Source organism: Scardinius erythrophthalmus (genome assembly GCF_964197995.2).
Source record: "Scardinius erythrophthalmus genome assembly, chromosome: 3".
Taxonomy (NCBI): Eukaryota; Metazoa; Chordata; class Actinopteri; order Cypriniformes; family Leuciscidae; genus Scardinius; species Scardinius erythrophthalmus.
This window is the reverse complement of record NC_138223.1, coordinates 20,258,075-20,284,610: the sequence shown is the minus strand read 5'-3', so window position 1 is coordinate 20,284,610 and position 26,536 is coordinate 20,258,075. Positions and strand designations below refer to the sequence as shown.

General features: G+C 37.3%; 3 protein-coding genes across 5 annotated transcripts; all 3 read right to left on the bottom strand.

Moving 5' to 3' along the window:
- Window positions 1–196: 196 nt before the first annotated feature.
- Window positions 197–18,288, bottom strand: mtap (methylthioadenosine phosphorylase). Of its 3 annotated transcripts, XM_081361650.1 has the most exons (9): window positions 18,112–18,281; window positions 17,545–17,574; window positions 16,544–16,630; window positions 16,260–16,318; window positions 15,018–15,185; window positions 3,842–3,944; window positions 3,521–3,760; window positions 1,547–1,669; window positions 197–1,403 (listed from the first exon to the last, which is right to left on the bottom strand). In XM_081361650.1, the coding sequence occupies exons 1-9, from the start codon at window positions 18,133–18,135 to the stop codon at window positions 1,365–1,367; spliced, it is 873 nt and encodes a 290-aa protein (XP_081217776.1). In that variant the 5' UTR covers window positions 18,136–18,281; the 3' UTR covers window positions 197–1,364. The 3 variants fall into 3 exon arrangements, with proteins under 3 accessions (XP_081217776.1, XP_081217777.1, XP_081217778.1); XM_081361651.1 differs by lacking the exon at window positions 17,545–17,574 and having other exon boundaries at window positions 18,112–18,288; XM_081361652.1 differs by lacking the exon at window positions 17,545–17,574 and having other exon boundaries at window positions 17,689–18,203.
- Window positions 18,289–18,470: 182 nt separating this feature from the next.
- Window positions 18,471–22,385, bottom strand: toporsa (topoisomerase I binding, arginine/serine-rich a). The gene is made up of 3 exons (XM_081361649.1): window positions 22,159–22,385; window positions 21,966–22,043; window positions 18,471–21,346 (listed from the first exon to the last, which is right to left on the bottom strand). Exon 3 carries the CDS (start codon window positions 21,341–21,343, stop codon window positions 18,698–18,700), a length of 2,646 nt encoding a protein of 881 aa, XP_081217775.1. The 5' UTR covers window positions 21,344–21,346; window positions 21,966–22,043; window positions 22,159–22,385; the 3' UTR covers window positions 18,471–18,697.
- A 460-nt stretch (window positions 22,386–22,845) lies between these two features.
- Window positions 22,846–26,008, bottom strand: ndufb6 (NADH:ubiquinone oxidoreductase subunit B). Its single transcript, XM_081360446.1, has 4 exons — window positions 25,522–26,008; window positions 25,270–25,362; window positions 23,254–23,298; window positions 22,846–23,015 (listed from the first exon to the last, which is right to left on the bottom strand). Exons 1-4 carry the CDS (start codon window positions 25,699–25,701, stop codon window positions 22,944–22,946), a joined length of 390 nt encoding a protein of 129 aa, XP_081216572.1. The 5' UTR covers window positions 25,702–26,008; the 3' UTR covers window positions 22,846–22,943.
- Between the last annotated feature and the right edge of the window lie 528 nt (window positions 26,009–26,536).

Below are 26,536 nucleotides of genomic sequence, written 5' to 3'. Positions count from 1 at the left end.
ACTCAACCATGCAAGCTTAAATTCTTTTTTTTTTTTTTTAACGAGACCAATGCGCTTAAGAATGTAGAAAAAAAAGCCTTTTAGCCTTTACATATGTGAATGTTTTTAAAATGTTATAGCCATGAATAAAATGTTTTTATGTTTTTTCTACATTCTCGAGTGGCTTGGACCAAATGGGTTTTTTTTTTTTTTTTTTGCAAGTTGTGGTTATAGCCTACCACATCCAAAGAACACTGAGATAGTCTATGGACTTTATACCCTAGTAGCACTCTTTGCATCTTGTGTTCTATGAAACTTAAATTCTTTGTTTTGTTCTTTATAAATCATACACTGTTTTACTGGGGTTTGTAGAGTCCAAGTAAACATTTAGCTTGTGTGGAATTGGAATTTTGATTGCAGACATTATTGATTTGCCTACATCATTTTATCTCCTGGCTGAATACAGATTGGCACTTTGTATGAGATAGAGAACTAAATGTAGAAAACTAAATAATAAATAAATAACATAAAAGAGAATTAACTTTTAAAGTACCAAAAATGTCTGGTTATTTGTAGAATTACCTATTAACTTGGGAGTTTATCTCCATCTCTATTTGTAAAATTATTTCTGAAAGGTATTGGCAAGCTGATCTAATCTCATGGAAAGAACGGAAAAACAGAATATGTTCAGAAACTACTGTAGTCAAAGTCAGATTAGGAAGGCCTCCATTTTGAAAGCAGAAATCTTATTTTAAAAACAATGACCATATTTCTGTTAAAATTGCTTCAGGGAAAAACACTGCAGAAAAAGTTTTTCCTTTCTTTCTGACAAGCAACCAGTTTAACAATTTTTGTTACAAATAGACATCCGTTCTTTACAAAACTCTGGAAAAACAAGTGCACTGCTGACTCAAAATGGAGAAGTTTCAGCACTGCTCATTGAAATGTGGCAAAATGAATACTAATATAATAGGGGAACAAATGCATACATTTATTTGTGGTTATGAGAGAAATGTATTTAGCTATATAAACAACCAAATACACTACTACTATATTTACTACATTTAAAAGGCACTGAAAAAAACTATTCCAAAATCAAAAGATCCTGTCCATTCCCTCTACCAATGCTTCCATGCATTGTCTAATTGTTTAAAAACAACAACAACAACAACATAATACTGTATTTTAAAGAGTGGTAAATGCACATTCATGTCAGTGTGGCTGACAAACAAACCCCTTTTTTATTTTTTTTTTATTTAGGTTAATATAGTGGTAAGAATGTCACACTTGACAGATACATGATACATGATTGCATTTGTTCAGAACAGATACATGATTGCATTTGTGGACACCACATCTTCATGGCTCCTTGATGGCAGAGTACTTTAATGTTTGGGCAACATTACTGAAGACTGTGACATCAACTGGACAGCAACAGAAAGGAAGACAAATTATGACATGTAAAGTTTCATACATGTCAGAAAAAAAATGTCTATTATATAATTACATATTGAAATAAGATAAAATAAAACAGTAATTTACTTAATTTCAAGAGCTTTAAACTCACTTTTTGTGCATTTATTGTGCTCTCCCAGTCCATCTGGCTGATCTGTGGGATTGCTGTGAGCAGGATGCTGCTAGCTTTGTTTGCGTTCTCCTTCATGGTTTTTAGAACATTGTCCACACACACCTAGAAAAAAGAAAAAGAAAAAAATTGGAGCTAAGTTTGGTACATGCAGGTTTATAAAAATATATAGGAAAAACAAAAATAATGGTACATTAAAAAAATGGCTATTAATGGACCAGCAAGCCACAGAGAATCATTAACTGATAAGATATGAAGGTGCAATGAATCCGGACCTTAAAATGATCACATTTATTCTTAAAACTGTATGTTACCTCTACAAACAAACAAATCATATTTTTTTTTAAATCCACATAACAGATATCACACTGTTAAGTCTAAATGAGTCTCACGTTTGCCTGTGGCCACTCAGATAATGCAGATAAGGTTGCCATGAGTCATGTATAACCTTTCACAAGTTTTATGCTCAAGCAACAAATGGTCTATTGTCTCGAATGCCTGACTTTGTAAGTCATAGTCGTCTACAGCTACATTGTGCATTCAAATTCTACAGGGGGCTATGACAGGATCTATAGTTAAACTACTGAATTGAAACAGCAACAAGAAAAATCCATGTGATCAAGAAAGAAAACTGAACTGTAGACTGTTTTTCATCACCAATGTTTTCCTTTAGAGGAACTGACTAATTGGCTGGCAGCAAAATGTGTTGATCTGGCAGCAAAATGATTGTCTGTGCATGAGTCAGAGAGAGAATGAGAATACAGGACAGGGACGGAAGGATGTGGTGAAGTGGGGCGTGAAAACTAGAGGTCAGCAGCAGGAACTCGGAAGGAGGACTCTGAACTGCAAGGGGAAGTAAACATTGCTTCAAACTACAAGCCTAACCGGTTGTCCGGCTATCGGAAACTATAATCTGTGGAGAGTGTATTGACTTAAAAAGGAATATCCTATAACAATCCTTCTGAACCAATAGGATACAAACAACTTTGAATGAACACAATAGCAGCACATATGCCCTTTATTATGGCCTTTCTCTGACATGGCATCAAAAGATTATATAAAACATTGTCGCTGTTAAAACTCACATGGTCTAGTTACAATGAAAATTAACCATAAAAACCTTTTTTAATATTAAGGGCTTTTATGTGGCATGTGTAAGCAAGAGACAAATGCTTCTATTTATAGCACTCTAATTAAATTGTAGAGAAGCAGCAGACCAGTATTGTAAAAACGGATTACATTTTATTTTACTTTTTTTTTTTTTTTCTAGAGTGAGTATGTGCCACAAACATAAGAACCAATGAAATACCAGGGTTTGTGTGGGTCCAAGGTTGTAGATATTTATCAATCTTCCTTTGACCTAAAATAAATTACTAAATTACTCAAACATTACATTGTGCAGTTTATTAATAAGGCAGTGTTGAGTAACACTTAGTTACATCAGTTAAGTTTCCGTTCCAGACTGAAATCAAAATGGACTGTCCATTCACATAGATCTGAGTAAAGAAATTTGACACTTTTCCCCCCCACACACATCTATAAGTCTGCCTCCTGCACAGAATCTGTTTGGTCTGTGTGGGAGTAACATCAGAAATGTGCAGCTGTGCGTGTGCACAGCTCATTGGGAATAATGGCTTGAACTCAACTGATTCAAATGAAGTTTACTTATCTAAATGGGGTCATTCTAAAGACTTTTATGGTTTTTAATTTACAGCTAATTATTATAAATGCTATAACCCAGGGGTTTTCAAACTGAGCTCTGCTGACAGAAAACTTACAGCATTTTTACAAGTAAATTTTTTTTTTTTACTTTATTTCTATATTGTTTTACAAACAATATAAAATAAACAGTCCAACACCACCAATAGAATTGAGCTCCTGGATGTCCCGTAAAATATGAAAATGGTTAAGCAGGTACACACACAAATACACAGACAGAGGCTTCTATCTGCTCACCGCCTCTTCGTGCTCTTTCCAGCAGTCATAATCAGTTGCCATTGCAATACTAGCGTAGCACAGCCCGGCCTCCTTGGCAAGAACCACCTCCGGTACTGTGGACATGTTAATGACATCAGCACCCCACTGTCTGAACATTAGGCTCTCTGCCCGAGAAGAGAAACGAGGACCCTCTATGGTCACCATTGTCCCTCGAGTATGACACTTCACACCAAGTGCCTGGGCAACCTCCAGGAGAACCTACAAGAGGAGGTAAGCAAAAGGTGAAGAGAATAAGATAAGATGAACAATATGGACAGAGAGCTGGGAAATGTCACTAACCTCTCTAGTCTTGCTGCAGAAAGGTTCAGCCATAGGGATGTGACACACACCTGGGGGGCTGGTGGGCTGCCCGTCATAGAATGTCTGAACACGTTTTGTTGTCCTTGATTTGAAGGTGGTGGGTGACATTTTGGCATGGAATTAAGAAAAGGAAATGAAAAAGAATATGCATCGAACTGACAAGGTGTGTTGTGAAGAACAATAAAGACAGTTGCAAAAAAAAAAACACATCTGTTTGGTTTTGATTATCATCTCTATCGCGGTCATGCTCACGTGACATGTTCTTCATCATTATGAAAGTTTATTATCTGCATGCATTTTAAAGGTTAGCACCCACATCTAAAGCATGCGCACAGAAAGCTGGACGTCAGTCGACGGGTCCCATGAGTATTAAAGTTCTCTCTCACGTGGTATTGCGCATGGACATAATAAATACATAGATGCCCTATTGGCTGCTTTGGAACGTTGCTGCGATACGTCAACGCGTCCGCCATATTGCTGAGGGCAAGACTCCGCTGTAAACAAATGCAAGTAAACCGGTGAGCTGCAGTTTTTCTGGATAAAAACAAAAATAACGTTTACATTTATCAACCCATTTCAGTGGTTTGTACGTGGTGTACAAAAAGTTCCATCTCTAGTTATTTAAAATCTCGATAGTTAGACTTATTAAAAAAATATTTTATAAAGAATTGTCAAAGCTCAGGCTTGTCATGTATTTGGCTTTTTATTCTTGGATAAGAACTGTGAAGACCCCCATACTGAGATATAATTTTATTTTCACAATAAATGAAAAAGTTTTCTTTTTGTGGAAAAAGCATTTTCTGTCTTTAACCCGATTTTAGCTTTTCTTGTGCTTAGCATTGACCGCCATTGAGAAAATTAAACAAATCGGCAAATAGGCCTACAAATCACACCGGCAGGCTGCTTTCTGTATTTCTATAGCACTAAAATGATAGATATTTACAGATAGATACTCCTAATATACAATAACGAAGATAACTGATGGATCCTTTATGGTAATATATATGATATGGTACAACTACAGTGCTAGCCTCGCTAACATCAGACCTCTTCTCATTGAGACGTGGTCTGGGAACCACATGTTCATTTTCTCATATTTGAGGCGTGGTTTACGAATGCCCAGAGCCATTTATTGGGCGCTATGAATGTCTATCAAATACGCCTGTACGTAGCTCATAGCCAATCGTTTCAATTATACCAGACAGTGTTGCCAGATGTACGATAATTATCGTATTTGTACGATAATTTTGACCTCTGTACGATGTACGATCAATAATGGAAAAAATCTTCCGGCCGGAAGAACGTGTAGAGAGAGGGAGTGAGAGACCTTGCGTGTGTGTATGCTAGTGTGCCTCACGAAGCGCATGTAAGGACCCAACCAATCATTTGTAAGTGCGGGTGGGCTTTTATCTATACTCCCGAACCGAATTAATCAGAACTTTTTTTACACACCGCGTAAGGCCGGCAACACACTGGCTGCGTGGCGTGTCCGTTTTTTTTCGGCTCCCATGTTAACAGGTAGAGCTTGCACACTGCCTGCGTGACACGCGTCTCAGGCGCGGCTCGAGCCGCACGGAAAACACGTGCATGCTAGAAATAGAACCGACACCTATTTTTCACGCGACACGCAACCGTGTTGGAATTGCGTTTCCAGGCAAAATAGAACAGGAAAAGATGTTTATATGTCATTTTTACAAGAATACATATTAATAAATGTTATTTTGATGTTTGAAAGTCTCGGAAGTAATTGAAACTTAACAACTTTATTGTCCAACTCTAGGCCAGAAAATAAACAGTGAGAATCGATTATGGCACTTTGCCGCATCGATGCTGAATCGTGCATGCCCCGCATTGCGATGCATCGCCGAATCGATTATTGTTGACACCACTAGTACCTACTGCTATATATGCTGTTAATATGAATCAAACAACAAAAGAAAAACAGAAAAATCACTCACTGCTCTTGATTGAATACTAGTAGCTTTAATACAAATAAATGTCTTACTTGAATGCTAAATGCTCTGGTGAGGAGATAAACATGGCGGACTATTTACAGCTCACTCAGGGCGGGGTCTATGCTATTAGAGCAGAGTCTGTCAGCAGTCGTGGGAGGAGCCTAAGCATTTGTGACGTCACAAAAGCTACAATCCGCAAATGGCTTGTTCTGAGACACTGCTTATGATTTATAGGGATTAAAAAAAGAAGAGTGGATGGATTTGTATCATTACAGGGTGGTTGTGTACACACTCGTGGCACACAATCACAACACTGTCAACCCCCTTTGAGTAAAGATGTGAAAATGCACTATCCAGACTTGGTTGTAATTCATGAATGCTTTGGAATACAGACCTAAGGTTGGTCTCTAGAAAAATGATTAATTGTAAAGCAAATGTACTGTACTACAACATTTATTTTATTTTATATTAAATATATATTTACCAAATAATCTAAAAAGGCTATAAAATCAAAGCCATATGTCTAACCAAGTTGTGTTCCAAATATGAAGATGATAAAAAAAATTGAAGTTCACAAGAGATTTTTAGAAGAGATTTTGTTTGAGGTGTTCTCCTGTCACAAATTAATACATCTGTGTCAAAATATCACTTCTTTGTTCTTTCACAATGCAATCACCAAATATTAAACCTTGAGTTTCAGATGATGTGGTTTGTTAAGATTAGGTTAAGACTTTGTTAAGATTAGGTTAAGACTTTGTTAAGATTATGTTAGTCTTGATAGTAAAATAGCGCAGTAAATTTTGTAATATGAAACCTGACACTGCCCACAGGATGAAAAGGTGTAGGCTTTCGAAGGATACCTAATAATTAATGATGATTAATAAAAAAGTAAATAAAAAGAGAGAGAGAGAGAGAGAGAGAGAGAGAGAGAGAGAGAGAGAGAGAGAGAGAGAGAGAGAGAGAGAGAGAGAGAGAGAGAGAGAGAGAGAGAGAGAGAGAGAGAGAGAGAGAGAGAGAGAGAGAGAGAGAGAGAGAGAGAGAGAGAGAGAGACCCAAACAGAGCTAGCGGGACGATGACAGTTACAAGTGTATCTATTCTGGTATTTGTGTTACAGGCAATGTCTGTATTTGGTTTCTGATAGGTGACTGAGGGTCTGAAGCAGACAGACTGCTTCAGGAAGGGTCAGGAAGCAGACAGACTGGCTAAACCGACCATCTGCTAGCTGTCTCACGTCACCAGTGTCAGATAAATCCCATCATATAGAGCCTCTTTCACCTAGCTATCATCACATAGAGACGGTGTCTGTTCCCCGAATTTGGAAATCCAAAAAAACGTTTAAACCCATCTAAGGTTAAAAATGTAATTGATGTTCAACAAATAAAAAAAAACTATAATACAGATGAGCAAATAATAAAGCTTGGGTTGCTGAATATTCGATCCCTTACTTCAAAAGCACTTATTGTTAATATGATTACTGACTATAATCTAGATGTGCTGTGTTTGACAGAAACCTGGCTAAAACCAAACGATTACATTACTTTAAATGAGTCCACCCCGCAAGATTACTGTTATAAACATGAACCTCGTCTGAAAGGCAAAGGGGGAGGTGTTGCTGTAACTTAGGGGCTGTTTACACTTGGCCACTTCATGCGTTTTCTCAGATCGGATAGCTAACTAATTTATCAAAACGAATCCATTTACACCTGGTCACATAAATGTGTTTATGGAAACGGATTTAAATCCGATCTTCAATTCCCGCGCTATATGCAGATGTAATGGAGTGCACGTCACCGAAAGCAACAGATATAAGCTGCATTTTATTGATCATCAGCAAAAATTTCAAAATCAAAGACCGCAATAAGAGAGAGCGACAACAGCCCTGGTAAGATCATTGGTTTCTCTACTTTAATGATGATGATTGTGTATTAAGCGTCTGCGACTTACTTTCACTTTGATTTGCGATAGTTTGCACGTTGGCTTAATGAATAGATGCTCAGCTGCTCATCTGCGGTGATGCGAGTTCCAGTAGCGTCATCATATCTGGCTATAACATTAGATATAGCCTATAACACGCTCTCACACGTTTATTTTTTAGCATTTTTGGGAGGAGTACAATTTACATATGTGGTTTCAACAACCAGATGCATTTACACTTGTCCAGTTTCGTCTGGAATGCGTCCCAGACCACCTCCTGAAGTGGTTTGAGCGATCGGATTCAAATCCGTCTCGAATGCGTTTCGGAGGGCATTTACACCTGGTCTTTTCACGATTGGATATGTATCCGATCTGAGAAAACGCATGAAGTGGCCAAGTGTAAACGGCCCCTTATAGTAATATTTTCAAAATCACTAAGAAATCTAGTTTTAAATATACTTCTTTTGAAGTGTTGGTGCTTAATGTAAAAATATATAGTGTAAATGACAAATCACGTTTGAGATTTGTGCTGGCTACTGTATACAGGCCACCATAAAGATTTTAATCAAAGAATTTGCTGACTATCAGAGTTAAGTATTGGCTGCAGATAAAGTACTAATTGTTGGTAATTTTAATATACATATAGATAATGAAAAAGATGCATTGGGATTGACATTTAAAGACATTCTGAACTCTATTGGAGTTAGACAACACGTGTCAGGACCTACTCATTGTCGTAATCATACTCTAGATCTAATATTATCACACGGAATAAATGTTGATGGCGTTGAAATTCTGCAGCAGAGCGATGACATCTCAGATCATTACCTAGTCTCGTGTAAATTACATTTAGCCAAGGCTGCAAAGCCGACTCCGTGTTTCAAATATGTGAGACCTATCACTTCTGCCACTAAAGATTGCTTTATTAATAATCTTCCTAATTAGTTTCATCATCTCGATATTGCAACAGAAACTTTTAACTCTCTCTTTTTCAGCACTATAGACACAGTTGCTCCGTTGCACAGAAGATTAAAGAAAATAGTCCAACGCCGTGGTACAACGAGCACACTCAGGCCCTTAAGAGAGCAGCCAGAAAAATGGAGCGCAACTGGAAGAAAACAAAACTAGAGGTATTTCGCATTTCATGGAAAGAGAGTTCGATTGCATACAGAAAGGCCTTAAAAGCTGCTAGATCTGCTTATTTTTCAACCCTATTAGAAGAAAATAAACAAAACCCTAGGTATTTATTTTAAACAGTGGCTAAACTAACAAAAAGACAGCTTCAAGCCCAGAAATTTCCAAGCAACACAGCAGTAATAACTTTATGAACTTCTTCACTTGTAAGATTGATAATATCAGGGACAAAATTATGCAACCGTCTACTACAGTATCGCATCAGGGAGTGCATTGTAGTCTCCCTAAGGAAAAATTCGATTCATTTATTGCTATAGGAGAGGAAGAATTCACTAAACTCATTAAATCATCTAAACCGACAACATGTATGTTAGACTCTATACCGACTAAGCTACTGAAAGAGATGCTTCCAGAGGTCATAGATCCTCTTCTTACAATCATCAATTCATCTTTGTCTCTAGGATACGTACCAAAAACCTTTGAAAAGCTATGATTAAACCGCTTGCTAAAAAAACGCAACTTGATCCTACAGAATTAGTCAATTACAGGCCGATCTCGAATCTACCTTTTCTGTCAAAGATACTAGAAAAGGCAATATCTTCACAGCTATGTTCCTTTTTAGAAAGAAATGATATCAGCGAGGATTTTCAGTCAGGATTTAGACCGTACCATAGTACTGAGACAGCTCTCATTTGAGTCACAAATGATTTGCTCTTATCATCCGATCGTGGTTGTATCTCTCTATTAGTGTTACTCGATCTTAGTGCTGCATTTGACACTATTGACCACAACATTCTTTTAAATAGACTTGAAAATTATGTTGGCATTAGTGGAATTGCACTAGCATGGTTTAAATCATACTTATCTGACCGTTATCAGTTTGTAACAGTAAATGAAGAGATGTCTTATCGATCACAAGTTCAGTATGGAGTACCACAAGGTTCAGTACTATGACCGCTGCTGTTCACTCTGTACATGCTACCATTAGGAGATATCATTAGGAAGCATGGAATTAGCTTTCACTGTTATGCCAATGATACTCAGCTCTATATTTCTTCACAACCTAACGAAAACTACCAATTCACAAAATTAACGGAATGCATAGCTGATATAAAAAAATCGTATGACTAGTAATTTCCTTCTACTAAATTCTGAAAAAACAGAGATTCTAATCATTGGAGAAAAAAACTTCCTCACGTAAAAACCTAAAATACTGTCTAACACTTGATGGCTGCTCTGTTAAGTATTCATCGTCGGTTAGGAACCTGGGTGTGCTCTTTGATACCAATCTTTCATTTGAAAGTCACGTGTCTAGTATCTGTAAAACCGCATTTTTCCATCTTAAAAATATATCTAAATTACGCCATATGCTCTCATTGACAAATGCGGAACAATTAGTTCATGCGTTCATGACCTCAAGGCTAGATTATTGTAATGCTCTACTGGGTGGTTGCCCTGCACGCTTAATAAACAAACTACAGCTGGTCCAAAACGCAGCAGCTAGAGTTCTTACCAGAACCAGGAAGTATGCATTGGCTCCCTATTAAACATTGTAGAAATTTTAAAATATTGCTGATTACTTACAAAGCACTAAATGGTTTAGCTCCGCAGTACTTGAGCGAACTCTTAACGCATTATAGTCCTTCACGTCTATTGCGATCTCAAAATTCCGGCCAGTTGATAATACCTAGAATATCAAAATCAACTGCTGGCGGTAGATCCTTCTCCTATTTCGCACCAAACCTTTGGAACAGTCTTCCTACTAGTGCTGGGCGGTTTGACCAAAAATCAACATCACGATTTTTTTCTAAATTATACCGGTTTCACGGTTTTTACCGTTTTTTTTTTTTTTTTCAAGCATGATGGGTGTTAACCACATTTTCTACTGAGTGAGAGGAAATACTGCAGTAGATTTACTTATAATGCCCTATTTTATTGTCATGAGTGAATATTATAGAAAAAATCCACACTAATATTAATAATACAGGTTTGCAAGGCTGTTTACAAAGAGGTGCCAGCAGGACGCGCTTTAGGAGCGGCAGAAACAGTGGTTTCCCCGGTAACGGCTGTACACAAAGCAGCAACGCTCATAAACACTGCTTTATCAGGAAAGATAAAGAAAGATTCAATCGTAATAACAAAGAAACTTTTCTAAAGACCGTCAGTTCACTTCAGGTACGTTAATACAGTATAAAAACACGCGCGCCGCGAGAAAAAAGACACTCTCACCCCCACACGTCTCGTGCCCATTCTAGTCAATGCTTGTGTTTCAGATCGAAGCTTCCGGCTCTCCGCGCCGCTTCGCTAAATATAGGCGCCTAGTCTATTTTGACGCACCGCGTGGAGGACGGAATAAAACCTTGTCGCAGCTGTAATGCGCCGCAGACGTGTGTTGTAAATGAGGGGTGAGACTGTGTCGCGCAGCGCCGCGTTCCGATTAAAGCGACATACACCGGTATTGCGGTATATTAAAAATTCATATCGTAACAAGAATAAACACCGGTATTCGGTATGAACCGGTAAACCGCCCAGCACTACTTCCTACCATTGTCCAGGAAGCAGACACACTCAGTTCAAAGCTAGACTAAAAACACATCTCTTTGACCTAGCATACACACAGCACATTATAGACTATAATTCAATGTTAGGTTGCATAGATCAGGTCAGCCGGAACCGGGAACACTTCCCATAAATCCTGATGTACTCGTTACATCATAAGAAGAATGGCATCTACGCTAATTTTAGTGTTTTTGTTTATCCTGAGGTTTTCCCGCAGCCTGCCGGATCCAGGCTGTATCCAGATCTGATAAAGGACCTGTGCCTGGACCCGATGTCATAGCGGGGTGCTTAAGTGCCAACTAGTTTCTCCTTATGGAGGATCCCTTACAGATAAAGCGTTGTCGGGAAAATTCGGTTCGCGTATCTACCCCGAAGTGATACAATTCTGTATCAAAATGTTAAGGCCAGACAAGTAGTTTTTTAAGGCTTGGTTTGTAAGGAATTACAAACCTGCGCACATATATTCAAACGCGCATACCAATAGACTGAACTCATAATACGCATGTGCACGCCAACAGCGTTCTCACAGGTTCGCGTTTAAAGTCTGTGTAGAGTTTCCTGTTAAAACGGTGTTGTGTTAGCGGCCCCTAAGTTAATAACTAATGATCGTTGCGAAACTATCCTTGTATCTCTGTAAAGCCGCTTTGGAACAATCTACATTGTTAAAAGCGCTATATAAATGAAGATGACTTGACTTGACAGGAATGCAGTATAGGCTAAGTGTTTACTTATTTAGCCTGGCTTGGCAGAGAATAGATATGTACTTGTTTTGTAATTAATTAATTAATTAATTAGCTCATACAGCAAAATCAAGAATTGTCAGTTTGAACTAATTCATTTTATTCTGCTCTTCTCATCTAGTTGTATGAGACAACTGTTTCTAAGGTCATGAAGGTTAATAACACACTACATGAATTCATTAACACATAGGCTATGCATACTTAGCATGTGTAATTATTTTTAGGATTTATTGCACCATTGGCCACTATATTTTAACTATGAGAGTGAATCATGTACAAAAGTTTATATCAGTGCTCTGTGCACATGTGTGGAACGTGTTCATGTTCTGACAAAACTCAGCCTTGAAGGGAAAAGATATAGCTAGCCTGTGTTTTATCCAATTGTGTTTGCAGGGGCTGTTTATTATTATTATTATTATGAGACGCATGTGACCATGCCAAAGGAATAGTCTCCAGAAGAGTTCAAAATGTTCCAGATGAGAAGTGTCTTTGACTCCTATGACACACCAGTGACCCTTACCAAACTTTCTCATGTATATGGGACAGAGTGCGTCAAAGATAATGACTTTAAATGACCTCATTTGCGTAAAGAACAAATACAATACAATAGAATACAGAATTATACAAAAAGAATACAATATTCAGATGTTGCTAAAGTTATCTGTACTGTTAACCTGTACAGAACCTGTAGAAATAACGTGATTATCCATATGACTATAGGTGCTTTAACACCGGAGGAACCTTTTCATAGTTCCTAGAACTATTGGCGGAAGTACCCGGATTTTGGCATGTTCGCACCACAGGAACTAGTAGCGATTTTAGTTCTAGGAACTCCTTTTGGAGGAACTAATTTAGTTCCTACTTCAGAGTAGGATCTAAACCAGCACTATAGGAACTATCCATGGCGTTAGTGTATGCTGATTGGCCGAACGCACGCGAAACATCAGCACCTGCCATTTTTAAAAAGGCTGTGTAAACACACAGATTACAGCCTATATATTTACTCCAGAAATTAACTCTACAAAAATGGAAAACGGTGATAGATGGGCCTCTTAACCTTTACGCTGAGAAGAAAATCCAAACTTTGAGGGGACCAAGCCAAACATGATTTCTGCTCATCTAGCAACACTGGATATCAACCACACGCCATACGCTAATACATTTTCATATACCGTCTACCTTCTATGTATTATTACCTTATTAGACAGGACTCGTAAACTAATGAACACGGAGATAGCACTGTGAGCTCAGGCTTTAGCGTTCTCAGAGCCGTCAAAATAAAGGTCCACCACATGTTAAAATAAAAGTCGCAACAACAAGCGCGGCTTACGTCACTTCAGAGTTCCTACTGGCGGTGCGAATGCAACCAGGAAAACGTTCCTAGGGGAACCATTTGTTCTCGGTGAACCATCCTGGTGGCTAGTTCCTAGAACTACCCGGTGCGAAAGCCCCTAATAAGTACTAGTGTTTCTGTGTCCAAAGTTAGTTCTAGGCTGGATCATCTTACTCCTACTACAGCCTTTGGAAGTGTGGTGTAAAGCATATTGGTCTCTTTATGTGCTCTAACTGTAATTCCACTACAGAACAAAAGTGAATAGAAATGTGTAATTCAAACTTTTTTAACAAATTAAAGGTGCAGTATGTAATATGAATAGCTAGTGGTGGAAATGGGTACTGCAGTCCAAATTCTAAATATTGGAGAGAGTTGTTTCCCCCGCCCCCTTCACCTCAGACTCGACACTCACACGGGTTGCCAGATTGAGGACACGCAACAGGAGCGAGCGCAATTGACAATAGAAGGCGAGGAGACTTGCAATTAGGGCTGGGCGATATATCGCATGACATTGTTATGCGCATCTCGTCAGTAAAGCCGGTTCCTTGATTAGTAGTAAATCGCCATCACCTGCTTTCAAATGGAGCGGCATTTACTACACAAAGCCGTAGTTCACTGACAAACTGAGCCATATCGCATTAATTATCGCGGACGTATCGCCTGCGATAATTAATGCGTGAACTACGGCTCTGTGTAGTAAATGCCGCTCCATTTGAAAACAGGTGATGGCAATTTACTACTAATCAAGGAACCGGCTTTACTAACGAGATGCACATAACAATGTCATGCGATATATCGCCCAGCCCTACTTACAATGCAAGTTGATGATCAATTAGATTAGCTTTTTAGGTCGGGTAGAATCTGCGATCTCTGACCCAGTTCGTTTGCTGGCTTCCATGGCTGCAAAACGCTGTGTTTTCCACCTACTGGCAACCTGGGGTGTCGAAATACTATTGGATAAATTGGCAGTGGGCGGAATCACACAGACCAAAACAAAAACAGACATTCGAACACAGAACAAACATTTCTAAGTAAAATAACTGGCATTAGCATTGTTTTTCAGAGAAACGTTAGGCTATGTGAACGTTTCCTAAATATCTACAAACATATGGTATTTTCATGCTTTAGCGAAGTCAAAAAAAATTACATACAGCACCTTTAAGTAGCTTATTACAAACAGCAGCCAATCAGCAAACAAGAAGCATTCTTATTCATTATTCCAACGGAAGACAAGAGCAAGAAAAAAAAGCATAAGAATTTATCTTAAATTTGTTTAGCAATATCAGTATTAATATTGTGTCTGGATGAGGAGTCGATTCCTTGACTTTGAACAGCTCTAGTATGGGAGTCGAGTCTAGTACCTTCAACAAAGGTCAAAGGATGTCTCAGTGTTTTATTCATTCAGTATTGTTTAGTAGCTTTGTAGGTCCTCCACCTCTATTGTCTTTAAAATATTATTTAAAGTGAGGGTGAAATTAAAAGTGTAATGTCAAATTATTATAGACAATTGAATACTTACCTATCAATAAACTGGTCAATCAAAACAATGTCCCCAGGCTGGATGTCCTCTCTGAGAGAACCGCATGCTGTGGTGACTAGCAGGTGAGTGCAGCCCTCTTCCTTCAATGCCCAAATATTTGCCTGGTAATTTACATTGGTGGGCATGATGGTGTGTTGTCTCCCATGCCTTGTGGGGGGTGGGGTGGGGGGTAGTGGTGGTGGTGGTGGGGGGGGGGGGGGTTAGATTAGACTTTTGTCCTTCATATATAAAACCAGCAGGCATTTCAAGTAAAAGTCAAAGCAAATGTATTGTATATACAGTACCAGTCAAAAGCTTGGAAACATTACTATTTTTAATGTTTTCGAAAGAAGTCTCTTATGCTCATCAAGCCTGCAGTTAAAAAAAAAAAAAAAAAAAAACGTAATATTATGAAATATTATTACAATTTAAAATAATGGTTCTCTTTTTTAATATACTTTAAAATGTAATTTATTTTTGTGATGCAAAGCTGAATTTTCATCAGCAAGTACTCCAGTCTTTGGTGTCTTATGATCCTTCAGAAATCATTCTAATATGCTGATTTATGATCAATGTTGGAAACAGTTGTGCTGCTTAATATTTTTTTATAACCTGAGATACTTTTTTCAGGATTATTTGATGAATAAAAAGTTAAAAAGAACTGTATTTATTTAGAATAGAAATCTTTTGTAACAATATACACTACCGTTCAAAAGTTTGGGAACAATAACTATTTTTTTTTTAAGAAATTAGTACTTTAATTCAACAAGGATGCGTTACATTGATAAAAGGTGATGGTAACGATTTATATTGTTAGAAATGTTTTATTTTGAATAAATGCTGTTTTTATGAATAAATGCTGTTAACGTTTTACTCAATGAATCCTGAAAAAAGTATTCCAAAAAAATATTAAACAGCACAACTGTTTCCATCATTGATAATAACTGAATATCAAATCATCATATTAGAATGATTTCTGAAGGATCATAAGACACCAAAGACTGGAGTACTTGCTGATGAAAATTCAGCTTTGCATCACAAAAATAAATTACATTTTAAAATATATTAAAAAAGAGAACCATTATTTTAAATTGTAATATTTCATAATATTACTGTTTTTGTTTTTTTTTGTTTGTTTTTTTAACTGCAGGCTTGATGAGCATAAGAGACTTCTTTCAAAAACATTAAAAATAGTAATGTTTCCAAACTTTTGACTGGTACTGTACATGCCAGTGTAATCACCTTGCAAGAAGGACACATTCAACATTCTTTATTTTGCCCAAAATTAGCGCATCAGATGGCTGTCAAAAGAGAGGAGGAAATGAGTGTCAATAAATAAACCTTCTGGCTCTGCCCATCTGTGATATACTATGGTTACCACATGATTTCAAAGCAAAATCCTAACAATTTGTGATTTGATCAACTTCTCAGTTCAATTCAAGCAAAGGGATATATTCATTCCAAATATGCTCTATTATAAACACTCATGTTAGAAAGCACAGCAGACACAATGCAGAGACACTCACCTTTCCAAATGGTGTGACTACATATCGTTCTGTTCTTCCCTCCAGTATATCTGGATCATCAAGACCAGATCCACCAATTATTCCTATCTATAAGAACATGAGATGCTGTATTATAGACATATCTAAAGGTGGGATGGTGTCTGCAGTTGTTTGTTTCAATTAAAGGGGTCATGGAATGCATTTTTTTATGTTTACTGAGGTGAACTTAAAATGTTAGTATGATTTTTACATTGTCAAAAAATATCATAATTTAGAAATAAAAGGCCTGATCTACCATGATTTTAGCCTTCTGATTTGAATGCCCTATTGGAGGGGGCGTGTCCACTGTGAGACTTTAATGTAAATGCCCACTGCTATGATTGACTAACATCTTTGAATATGAAATAAGTATTACATGTGGAACTCTCTCGAAAACTTTACAACGTTTTAACTATTACAGCTGTCGATAAACAAATCGTGAAAAGTGTTGATTATAGCTTAATATGTAGATCTACTCCCGTGGCATGAAAGGTTGCAGCGATGACTATGAGCAATGTAGCCGATAACAGACGTGTCTCTTGAGTGCATTAAATGCAGTGATCTCGTCAACACAACTCGATTTCTGCACTCTTCCGAATGCTTTCATCATAACTAACAGTGCAAACACTATGTAAATAAGAGATTCATTGTGCAGTGTAGACAGCATCACTGATTATAATGGGAGTTTTGGTGAGAGTCCAGAACACTGATAAACTTGTGCTGTATGAATGAAAGCTCCAGTGATTATAAAGGGAGCATTCTTTAATTGCTTTCTGTATATAATGTAATCACAATTTAAACAACAGATTATTTTCACGCTATTAAGAGAAATAATGTGAAACTGACAGTTTAGTCACTGGCTTGATTTACTGACCCACAAACAACAAACAATAACATGTGCACCCAAGTAATATCTAATGAATAAATACATTTTACAAACAAATTTCCCCACATTTGCCCACTCAGCATATCTGCCAGCCCACCCTTCTATAGCTGGCAAGAACCGGGCCTTTCTGAGAAAATGGCAGAGGTTATGAAGAAAAAGGGTCAACACTATAAATTTTGACTCTTTGCATGTATTAAATGTTTTTGCCAATTTGAAACTTTGAAACTTATTAAATGCTTACCTTTGTTCTACAGTATACCATGGAAACATGTGGGGGAAAAAATCAACAAATACTGAAGTAGCAAACTTTTCGAAATACAATATTTATGTCAATGCCAAAAAACAAAGGAACACTCTCGTTGGTCTCTCTATCATGAACCAGCAAACAAAACTGTTTGACCGTAAAGCATGTTGTCATATTAGGTTTTCAACATGCTCTAAAGAGCGAAACGGGCTGCTGACATTGGAAGGAAAGAGAAGTGCTCTATTCTAACGATTACAACAACACAGATATATTATTATAAAGTTAATGTTCATTTCAGAAGCCAAGTAATGCAACATTTGGTTCTGTCGAATGTTGACGTGAAAACACTGCAGTACCACTCCCCTAAACTATTTTCTTACATTACTCACGTGTCATATTTCATAATAATATTTAATTTACCTTTATGCGACTGTCCGATGCCATTTTCTTCTATGCTTCCACGTGCAACAATAAACTATAACATCAGCTTCCTACTTGTTCTTGCTTGTTTTATGGTGCTGCGCAAGCGAAACAAGCGCAGTAGCGCCGCCTACTGTGATTTTACTAAACCCAAGTAATGAAATAATCTCAAACCCCACAAGAGTGGATCAAGGAGAAGATAACCATAAAACAACTACATTTTAACGATGAAGACAACGCTACTATTAGACTTTATGTTATGGGATGTAATTTAAGCACAGAAACTTATTTTTGTTTTGTTTTTTGTTACACTATAATCCATAAAATGTCTTAGAGTATATGGTGCACGATTTATTCCACTAAAATGCCATCATAACTCGTAAATTAAATAATGTAATGTAATAAAAAAAATAATGTGATGTGTACACAATACAAAATGAAATGTCTCAGCAAACAAAAATGGATTTTGCAACACTGAAAATGCATGTGGGCATTTCAAGAAGTCATTTGCAAATCTTTATTCATCACAAATTGAGGAGTTCAATTACAGTTAAATTGAACACATAAAATCACAAAGGCATTTGCGTTAATCAGTCTTGAGGTGATTCCCTGCATCACCCACTGAACTATATTCAGTTCCAGCAGTTGACTGTTGCTCCATGTCTAGGAAACTGGACTTGAGCGGCTGAGTTTCAGTTTTTGTAGAACTGTTTGCTGTTGTAAAAGTGGAGCTAGCTGCACAGATATTACTGGTTGAGGGTTCACTGGAGTCAGCATTGTCACTGTCACTATTAATTGTAATGAGAACAGGGCTGTGCTTTACCACCCTCCTCTCACTATTATGTCTCTTGCTCTTCTTCTTGTGTTTCTTTTTCTTCTTCTTGTGATGTTTCCTACTGTGACCCTCAGATTTGTCATCTACGCTTGGACTCTTACTTTTCCTCTTGCACCTTTTGTGATGCTTCTTGTTTTTCTTTTTTGCACCATCTTCAGCAGAATCTGTGAAAAATGTACTAGGACTCTTCCTTGAGGGTTCCTCATAATGCTTTGTTTTGTACTTCCTTTTCCTGCCATATTCACCATGAAGTGATGTCTGATGTGAGGATTTGGAGTTGATTCTAGAATTGCTCCTTGAGCGACTTCTTTCCTGACGGTTGGAGGAGTTGATTCGAGAATTGCTCCTTGAGCGACTTTTGTCCTCACGATTGGAGAAGTTGTATCTAGAACTGCTTCTAGAGTGATTTCTGTCCTGACAGTTGGAGGAACTGGACTTGATTCTAGAACTGCTCCTTGAGCGACTTCTGTCCTTACGGTTGGAGGAGTTGATTCTAGAATGGCTCTCATAATGACTTCTGTGCCGACGATTCGAAGAGTTGATTTTGGAATTGCTCCTTGAGTGTCTTCTTTCCTGGCCGCTGGAGGAACCGGACTTGATTCTAGAAGTGCTCCTTGAGCTACTTCTGTCCTCACGATCCATGCTTCGCATTCTGCTGTGTGATAGAGAATGAGGGCGATTATAAACACTTCTGTAGTAGCTGGTGTAGGATGAGCATGTCTCTGTATAACAACTCCTGTCACTGCCTTGCTGACTATAATGGCTATATGAATGCCAATAACTAGAGGTGTGGCGACTTGTATCCTTTCCTTGGTTCCGGTTATGCTTGCTTTCTTTAGACAATGGGTGCTTCCTGCTACAAGAGGAAGAGTGTGTCCTGTTGCTGTGTGAGGATCCTTCTCTAGATCCTGACAACTCCCTTTCATGATTCCTTTTACCATATGTATCTTCTTTTCTAAGATGTGTAGAGGTGTCATCAGGTGAGCGAGAGGACCTTGTTGGCCTCCTTGAGGGTCTCTGAGTTGCAATGGGTGACAAATCCGACTCTGAAGTAAAACGAATGTGTTGGGGTGCTTGAGGGTTTTGTGGCTCTTCATTCTGCTCAGAATGTTCAGAGTCAGAAGAAAGCTGGACCAGTTCTGGTGTCCTTTCTGCCACTGGCTTAACATAGCTGATAATAACACAGTCTTCATCACTGCCAGAAGAGTCCTCTTCTTCCACTGCAATAGTGGCAGTATTTCCTGGACGGTCCTGATGTGGCACTGCAGCAACAGACACTACTGCTTCCCCAACACTACTATCAGAATCTGAGTCCCTCACATGGAAAGGTAATACCTGAGATAGCTCTGAAGTGTAGGATGGCCCCGGGGTCTCATCATCCCATGCTGTTTGGCTTAAAGTCACCCTAGGAGTGGCATAATCCTGGGCTCCTGACACTAAAGAATCACTTTCATCTTCAGAGATGGCAATCACAGATGTTTCTGAACTGCTACTCTGTCCGGAGGGCCGAGGCAAGTCATAAACAGCACGCTGGTCATATGCCTCCATGTTGAACGGGGATTGAGCAAAGCTGAGAAACTCATGCAGGAAGTGCTCAGTGTGGGACAGCAAGAACGGCCGAAGCTCATGTAGAACAGTCTGGTCGTCCAAGTTTTGCCGAGTGATCAGAGTCATGATGATGTGCTGCACTATATTGACAAGGGAACCATGGGTACCGTACAGAACAGTCAGCTCTCGTCTCAACCAAGGTACAAGCCTGTGGAGACAAGCAGGATTTCTTTTAAAGAACTCTGCGGAGGTCTCCCTGGTACGGCCACCATCCTGCACGCTTTGGACTCGCACACCTCTTCTGTACAAGGCTCGTCTGAATTTAATCACTTCTTGTTCACGAAGACTTTGAACAGACCTGCCCTCACTCTCTCTTCTTTGCCTTACTGCCAGCCTCCTTATCATGCTATGGAGATCTCTGCTGTGCCGCTGTGGAAGAGATCCTCTCAGGCCCTCAAATATGACACCATGGTCAGGTGGAGGAGACGTTCTCCTCGTTGCTGGTCTGCGGTCACCGGTAAGTGTGGTGCGATACCTGAATCTTTGCCCTGCCATGTTGCCAAATGAGCCATTCTCAGTTGGTCGCAGGTCAAATCTCTTGTAGTTATCTTCAGATTTAATGGTGTGATAGATTGAATTAAATGGCTGCTTGCATAAGGGGCATTCTGCTTTGTTCTTTGACCACTCATGAATGCAGCAGAAGCAAAACTTATGTAGGCACACATCAAGATATGATATGTTTTTAAAGTGATCCAGGCAGATTGGGCACTTTGATTCTGGAGATGCTGCTTTTGATATTGTGTTTAACACAAAACCTGATGGGCGTTCCTTCATTTGTGGTGATGCCATTATCTGATGGAAGAAACATTTGAATTATTAGGCTACTTGTACTGTTCTCAGCATTCGCTACATTTGTCTAAATGTGAATGTTTAGAAAGTTTAAATAACATTATTAATTAAAAGAAAAATAATGAATTGGAACTTATTTAGATATTTTAAGGAGTACAAAGCCAAACATGTCAAAGTGATACTGTCCTGAAATTCCCTAAAAGAAAACCTTTTTAGGTAGTATAGCATACTGTTCTATTATTCCTCAGATTTTTTAAAAACAAAACAGCTTCACTGCTTAACATTAGAAAACGTTTGTACGTCACATTATTATGAAATATTCTATGAGTAAATATGACTACATACCAATAAATAGCCTACTAATATATTAGTATTTCTGTGATCGTGTTTACTCACATTACAATTTTTCTTCTTAGTAATAATAACCTACTTTTTGATAGATACAACAAAATATTGGAAATTTGCTGCGTTTCAAAATAGCCTACCGTGCAGCATATAAACAAAACTATACAGTGTCATACTAGCTTTTGTGTTAATCGCAATAAATACATTTCTATAATAAATCTATGTATAAGCGAATAATGTAGAACTAACATATTCCCTTAAAAATTGTTTTACTTACTCTTCCTTGTATTTGTTGAAACTTTCGAAGTTAACGTAACGTTACTTAGATCATCTGGATTCCACTGGAAGCATTTCGCTTAAGTATCCGAAACAAAAAAGGAGCATTATGACTTGTACCGTTTAATAATTGTAATAATGCATTACAGAATCCACAAAAACATGTAACCTGAAAATAATGTACGTTAACTTACTTAATGCCTAACAAAGCAGTGCCAGTTCAAAGATCACTACACGATATTCAAAAAGTCTGAAATACATAATATCTGACGGATTGTATTGCTACACCTTTACTGTAAATATAGAACCAAAAATGACCCAACTTCTCTCAGTCGGTCTAGATCTACATAAGCAATGTTAATAATGACGTAAAAAACAAGAACATCTCGGAAGTGAAAGGCAGTCACTTTCAGAACTTCCTGTTTCTCACTTCAAAATAAAAGCATATCACCAAAGTGCAAGAAAGACGTCCAAAGCTAAATTTGACGCGTTAATGTTTTTAATTTCATAATTTCAAAATACTAAAACACTCACAAAAACATGAGATAATTGTTAACTAAATAGCAACGACAGAGTGTATTATATTCTAATTGTTTAAAAAAAAAAAACTTTAATTTTTCACTACTATTTAGGAAAATCGGTTTTATTTGACATTTTCTCCCTAAAAAATATCATGCAATAACAAATGTCTAAGACTCCTTGTGTTGTTATAGAATATTGCTCTTGACTGTTGTTTTTATCAAAATAGAATCATATTAAATAGCCTTAATTTTAATGATCAAAATTAATTTTTACTCAGTACCAGAATATTTATATTAAGGAGTAATCTACCCAAAGGGGCGTGTTACTGTCACTTGAAAGCACAGGAAAAGCACACAGAATCTGTATAATACATTTTATTGACATAGTATACACTCAAACATGTTAATTTTACAACCAGTGCAGACAGGATGTTTATACTGAATATAAACGGGCATCTTTAATGATGACCATGACTCTCTGCTTCAGGAAGATCTGGGACAACTTCTCCTGTTTCCAAAACGGTGTCTCCCTGAAAAACAAACATGCACAAAGAAAGATGTGTATGAGGACATTTAGAAACATCAATATGAATGATTACTTGAATGTTAATTTACAAAACATCATACTGATTACTTTACTATATTCCTTTGTCTATGCTTTAAATTATAAGTCGCTTTAGATAAAAGAGGCTGCTAACTGAATAAATGTAAAATGTAAATATAAATGATTACTAGTGTGATAATACTGCTTGGACCAAATATACTTACAGGAAACAGTCTGGGTTTTAGCTCAACAATTCCATATGGCTTTTTCTGTGGAAACAAGAAATATCATTTTATTTGAGTTTTAAATTTTAACATGATAATGATCAACCAAAACACAAAGATATTTAGTGTTATTTTATCTGTCATTTTATCTATGGAAATATTTCAGTCCCTCAGTTTTGGTATAGTTTTGGTTCACCAAAATAGAATGTAATTAGCCTTTTAATAGATATAACCATTACACTGAATTGAAAGAAATACTACATTTATATTTATTAAGGGTACAACAATATAACATGTCAGGATATATATCACAATACAAAAATATGTTATCGTGGATAGAAACAATATGTATAGTTTTCCCAAAATTAAAGTTTAGACAGATTTAATTTAGTATCAAATATGATAAACCCAGATTGTCAAACTAATTTTCTGATACTTCACTGATGAGGTAGGTTACAGTAAATAGATACATCTGAAATCATTGATTTGATTGATAACGTTAGCTAGCATGTTCTATTTTTAAGTGAATGTTCTAGATACTTCTTTCAGTATGTTATGTTTTATACCTGTTTGATTTGTTGAAGTATTAAGTTTAGGGATGGGCAATTATGTCCTGCAGAGTTTAGCTCCATCCTTAATCAAACAGACACCTGCCTGTAATTTTTAAGTAACTGAAAACTTTGGTTAGAATTTTCAGGTGTGTTTGATTATGGATGGAGCCTCCAGTATATTATCTGGTATTTGCGTAGAAGTAGTATAGCTTTTTAATGCCACGTCAGCAACTTCATGGCAAAAACCGAGTTGAATAAATACAATCAAAACAAAACAGCAGTTCAAATCATACATCAACCTGCATGATTTTCTTTCTTCTGCTCAACACAAAAGAAGATATTTTGAAGAATATTGGAAACCAAAGAGTTGATGGGACCCCATTGACTTCCATAGTATTTTTTCCCATACTGTGAAATAGATGTCAATGGGGTCCATCAACTGTTGGTTACTAAAATTCTTCAAAATATATTCTTTTGTGTTCAGCAAAAGAGAGAAATTCATACAGGTTTGGAAGAACTTGAGGGTGAGTAATTAAATGATGACAGAATTGTCATATTTGGGTGAACTATGTGAATTTTAATAGAAATTAATTAGGTGTCAAATAAAATATAAACATGCATAGATTAAATTAATGTTGTTAGTAATTGTTTAAAATTGCCATGGCAAAAGTGTTCCAATATATAAAATATGGTTGGTCAATGTCATACCCAAACAGTTATCAGTTTTGATAGCTAGAACCTAGACAATTTTAGCAAAGACCTTTACAATAAATTAAAATGTAAAATGATGAAATGATCTGCAGCACACAATAATGTTTTGGTGGGGGGGTCTGCAATGATCAAAATCTGGAAACACCCTGCACATTTGAGCTTCCATGTTTATTATTTATGATTAAAAAATTAAATATACAATACATTATTTTATAAAATACAAAATTTAAGACTTTAAATGTTTGAAGTCAGGGACAGAGTGCCAGCATGTGTGTCTAGCATAATTTTGTATTTTTATCATGAGTCATGAATATTACTATTCTGGTGTCATCGTTGCCCTGTACATGGATAAGTTGAAGCCTATTCAAGCCCATGCCTGATGAAATACCAAATTTAACATTTTAATAAACCATACTTTTTGTTAACTGTTTATCATATCATGTCTTCTAAGTAAATATACTGTTAACAAATGAGACCTTATTGTAAAGTGTTACAAATAATAAATAAATAAAAACAAGTACTTCAAATCTATTTTGACTTTGTGAGTGTATCGAGCCAAAACGTAACATAAGTGTTGAACTCCTTTTTTACTCCTACTTCTCATCGAATAATGTACATCCTTACGAACACGAATACACACACACACACACACACACACACACACACACACACACACACACACACACACACACACACAATAATTAATTAATTATGTTCAAAGAAATCAGTGTGACCATAATAAACATGCACTTACAGCGACATGGTACTTCATATAGTAATGCACGACCCAGGCCGGGATCAGAATCCGCGTGATAGCAAAAACACTGGCATTATAGGCTTTAAATGTCTGGTTCGTCCGCATAAAAAGAAGAAAAGACAAAATTGCATGTTATAATAATATCCTGCCGTTAAAATGCTCAGTTAAACTTCAATGCATGTTACTTATACACAACATACATTTTCACTCTCTGGATAAATAAATCATATAACTAAGGCATAAACTCACGTAAAGTCTCCAGAGTGTCTTGGGCTCCAGAAATCCACCCCAGAATCGCTCGATGCGGCCGTGTGTTTTGGGTGCAGTGACAGGCTCTCGAGGACTGAGTTCCTGATCTTTAAGCCATTGCCGCCGAAGCTTTGTTAACTGCTCAAAGCGGAGCTTTTCATCCGCTGTGGATCCAGTCATACTGTTTTTCTATTACTTTACAAATGAAATAGAATGTACAATGACATCTAAAGAGGACAAACCTCCCAGAGTGCAAAGCGAACTCAAGAACACTCGGCATAAACATCGGGCTTTTACACTGCGACACCTATTGATCTGGAGTCAAATAACCACTGTGACGATGATAAGCAAAATAACCACACGAGGTCGTGCGTTACCCAAATAACTGCATTTTCACTGCCTGCGACAGGACAAGAGGTCAGATGTTCTCTAAAGCCCCGTTCGTTCACACCGCCAGCGACTTTGTCGCTGTATGTCGCTAGTCTCTGTACTGTGAAGTCGCTTGTGGGCGTTCATAGTGCTGTCGCTCTAATGTTATTGGTAGACTGCACGTCTGGCCATATCTATACAAAATACCATCACATGTGATATATACAACTAACTATATCATTTTAATTTGACTAGGAAGGCTCAAAAGAAACAGTATGCTGTTGGGAGAGTGTTTTTATATTATCACAGCAGTGTTCAGTGGATTAAATCATTTAGCCTACTGGATTAACGATCAAACGTCATTCGAATTTGACAAATAATCAATTTTCTTGTCCCTAATAGTCAACATAATGCAGGGGAAACTGTTAAATGAACTGTAGCAGTGCTAAACTTAAACTTGCATCATAAAATTACAACACTCGAACTAAATGTGTGAATTAAACTCACTGAGACTGTCGACAGTTTCTTTTCCATGCATCATTTTATTATATCCATGTATGTGGTTAAAGTCAAATCATATAAAACAGTGAAATCGCCCTCGAGCTCTTCTGTCTTGCCTGCACTCGAGACGGTGACGTTAGCTGAG